At 39.7% G+C, this 3,718-nt stretch overlaps 1 protein-coding gene across 1 annotated transcript; it reads left to right on the top strand.

The window, feature by feature from the left end:
- Window positions 1–242: 242 nt before the first annotated feature.
- Window positions 243–3,325, top strand: LOC149142962 (protein NRT1/ PTR FAMILY 2.9-like). The gene is made up of 4 exons (XM_089447401.1): window positions 243–511; window positions 1,040–1,257; window positions 1,427–1,983; window positions 2,221–3,325. Exons 1-4 carry the CDS (start codon window positions 289–291, stop codon window positions 3,110–3,112), a joined length of 1,890 nt encoding a protein of 629 aa, XP_089303527.1. The 5' UTR covers window positions 243–288; the 3' UTR covers window positions 3,113–3,325.
- Window positions 3,326–3,718: the final 393 nt, after the last annotated feature.

Raw genomic sequence — 3,718 nt, 5'->3', positions numbered from 1 at the left:
CAAAATGTACAATTGAATTTTAATAAATTATGGGATTCCGAAAGCTTTAGTTATGGGATCACGGACTGTGAATCCAGTCGAGTCATGCAAAATGGAGTAGAAATAGGCCCATCTTCTCCTCACACGCGTCCTCGCTATGGCAGTACCACCTAACCTTCGCACCTGCAAGTCAATTGCGTTCTCTACCAGCTTCTAGGCACCTTTTCAGCGGTTGCCACTGTTATATATTCTCGGTGCCGGACTTCACTAGGGACTTGTACCAATTAGCCCACAGGTAGCAGGCAAGCCATGGCTGCGCACAACCAGCGGGAGATGGATTCGCTTGCAGCGCCGACCAAATTGCGGAATCCGAGCCCTGATGTAAAGGAAAGTGCCAACTTTGATGGCGGGGATGATTTGGCAGATTGGTGCACGACGATCTTGACGTCCTGGCCATGCAAAGTGAAAAGCTTCTGCCGTATTCGTAATCACAGAAACCGAGGAGGATGGAAAACTATGCCTTTTATCATAGGTGAACTACTCATATTATTCTTATCATTCATGTTTACCACCCTGGTATAGTTGAATATGGCTGGCATTTAAAAGAAAAACAAAATAATAATGTTGATATCTGTGATCGACTGTATTGATAGATTCAAATCTGTTATTACTTGTTTGGATTAATTATCTGATAGATATTTGAGGTGTTGGAAATTCCATAGGCCATAAGCTCGGCCATAGGTGTTTAAAGTTTTGAAGTTTTTTTTAAATTAGAATGTTAAAGGTTTTTTTTTTGTTTTTTTTTGTATTTTTGAGTTGATTGTAGATTACTCAAATATTTCGGAATTTGATGAACATAGAAATTTACAACAATCGCATCAAAATTAAAATTTCCATTATTTTCTGATTTAATTTGTAAGATTTTTTTTTTAAAGAATACCCCGATATTTGATCAAGGGACAATGGTTTGTTGCCACTATCTAGTCCTTTCAGTGTATTTTCTCTTAATTTGGCAGATGTATCCTTATTTGCTCTGAATTTGTTGGTGTTGAACTTGCAGGAAACGAGACGTGTGAGAAATTGGCAACCATGGGTTTGCTCTCAAACATGATCGTCTACTTAACAAAAGAATTCAACGTGCCAAATGTGACGGCTTCGTACGTTCTTAACGTCTGGATGGGAACGACAAACCTTACCCCGCTTCTAGGCGCGTTTCTCTCTGATTCTTATATCGGCAAATTCTGGACTATTGCTCTTGGCTGCATAGCGTCACTAATTGTATGTTACGCTATTGATCATTATAAATATTTAAACCGTTAATTAATGATTGTAAATAAAAAATTAGTTTTTCACTTGTTTGCTTTATAATAGTAAATCTTTGTGTGTCATGAAGGGAACAATAGTCAAATGCCTTCAGCTTTCTAATATCCCGGTTTCTATTGTGAAGGGAATGGCTCTTCTCTCTCTTACAGCCATATTTCCACACTTCAGACCGCCTGCCTGCAGCACTGCTGCAGGAACCCCGTGCAAACCTGCAACAAGAAGTCAAAATGCCTTACTCTATTCCTCCTTTATAATGATGACCATAGGTGCTGGCGGTATCAGACCGTGTTCGATGGCGTTTGGCGCAGATCAATTTGATTACACGAGCCAAAAGGGGAAGAGAAATATACAGAGCTTCTTCAACTGGTATTACTTTTCATCGGTCATAGCAATGATGGCGGCACTGACGATCATAGTATACATCCAAGCTAACGTAAGCTGGAGTTGGGGTTTGGGTATTCCCACCGGTCTCATGTTTCTTTCTGTCACGAGCTTCTTTCTGGGAGAAAAACTCTATATTCTTGTTACACCAGAGGGAAGCCCATTCACCAGCTTCCTGCAAGTACTGGTTAGTGCGGCAAGAAAACGCCATCTGTCGTTGTCTTCGCAGACATCTGAGTATTATGACCCTCCACCGAACGGAGTTCTCAAATCAAGGGTGGTTCTTACAGAGCAATTCATGTAAGCTCACATTATAACCAAAAGTATAATCTATGCGTGATCTATTAAAACAGTAATAAACCTTTTTCAGAACTTCCCGAATCTTGAACTTCAAGAAACTTGAATCTTGAATCTTGAGCTTCGCGTACATCGAACTTCTTGAATCTTCATTGAATTTTTCAGAATATAACAGAACAGTAATCTCTGTTCTGCGGGATGTATAGTTTAGCTGATGGATCTTTGGGAATCAATTTTCAGGTTTCTGAACAAGGCTTCTATAAAAACCCAAGGAGATTTAAAGGAAGACGGATCCGTGGCCAATCCATGGAGACTGTGCAGTCTTCAGCAAGTGGAAGAGCTAAAATCGGTGATAAGAATACTGCCCATATGGTCAGGCACCATCAGCCTATTTGTGTGGATGGCACAGCTAAACACATTCTCTGTTCTGCAAGCAGAAACGATGGACAGACACTTTGGGAAGCATTTCCAGATTCCGGCAGGATCATTCGGAATCTTCACAATGCTAACGGTCACCTTGTTTTTGCCCGTCTACGACAGGTGCATCGTGCCCTTCTCCAGGCGGATGACCAAGGAAGGTAAAGGCATAACGCTTTTACAGAGAATGGGGCTCGGATTGGCCCTCGCCACCTTATCTATGACCTTCGCCGCGGCTGTGGAAACGAAGCGGCGGAGCGTGGCGTTGAGCCACGGTTTCAAGGAGAAACCGGGGGATGTGATTCCGATGTCAGCACTGTGGCTGGTTCCTCAGTATTCTGTGGCCGGTCTGGCAGACGCGTTCGGCCTAGTCGGAGAGTTCGAATTTCTGTACAGTCAATTCCCGGAGAACATGAGGAGTGTAGCGGGTGCACTTTCCTTTTTGTCCATGGGTGTGGGTAGTTATGTCAGCAGTCTCATCGTCAGCATTGTGCACAACACCACAGGCGGGCGTGGTCACCAGAATTGGGTAGCGCAGAATCTGAATGAGGCCAAGCTCGATAACTTCTACTGGCTCCTGGCGGGATATAGCACTATCAATTTGGCGTATTTCATCGTTTTCGCTCGATGGTACACCTATAAAACCACCGTTAACGATCAAGCAGCGAAGACCTCCATGACTGAGGGATGTAATCCTACCTTACCAGATGCATAGCCCACAATTTTTTCCCAGTAGAGTTAGAGAGGAAACTTCTGTACTAGGATACGTACCATCTTGTCAATATTATTACGTACCATCTTGTCAATATTATTATTATTATTATAATATTATGTTAGGATATTGATTCGAGTAGTTTTGTAATAATATTTGCATGATTGAGGGATGTAATCCTACCTTATGCGATTCATAGAGTGAACTTCTGGTGTCCTTCTACGAAAATGCCTACCATCTTGTCATTATTATTATAAAAATAATATGTTAGGATATTGATTAAAGTAGTTTTCGTTAATATTATAATAATAATAATTTTATTTTAATATGTAAATGTTTTTTTAAGGAAAACACTTTGTTTTTATATCACTTAAATTATATATATATATATATATATATATATACTTACAATAATTATATTAATACGAAAGTAATTGATATCTGTCAATTGATATTATTTTTAAATTTTTATAATTAATGGTTTACTAGAGTTTTTAATGTTTTTTTTTCTATATAGTTAATTATGTTGGTTATAGTTAACAAAATTGTTCAAGGTTGACCATGGTTGATTATGGAAAATCATGTTAATTATGGTTGACTATAATTATG

The sequence above is a fragment of the Pinus tabuliformis genome, chromosome X (genome assembly GCF_031772625.1).
Source record: "Pinus tabuliformis cultivar Carrire ecotype Pingquan chromosome X, CPIR1, whole genome shotgun sequence".
Classification (NCBI taxonomy): Eukaryota; Viridiplantae; Streptophyta; class Pinopsida; order Pinales; family Pinaceae; genus Pinus; species Pinus tabuliformis.
Note: the sequence above shows the minus strand (reverse complement) of the source record. Positions and strands in the feature narration are given on the sequence as shown.

Bases quoted from the DNA above. Each gene is read 5' to 3' on its own strand.
- LOC149142962 (XM_089447401.1), top strand. From the start codon at position 289: ATGGCTGCGCACAACCAGCGGGAGATGGATTCGCTTGCAGCGCCGACC. The intron at 1,258-1,426 runs GTATGTTACGCT...TCTATTGTGAAG, and splicing joins GCTGCATAGCGTCACTAATT to GGAATGGCTCTTCTCTCTCT. The intron at 1,984-2,220 runs GTAAGCTCACAT...ATCAATTTTCAG, and splicing joins GTTCTTACAGAGCAATTCAT to GTTTCTGAACAAGGCTTCTA.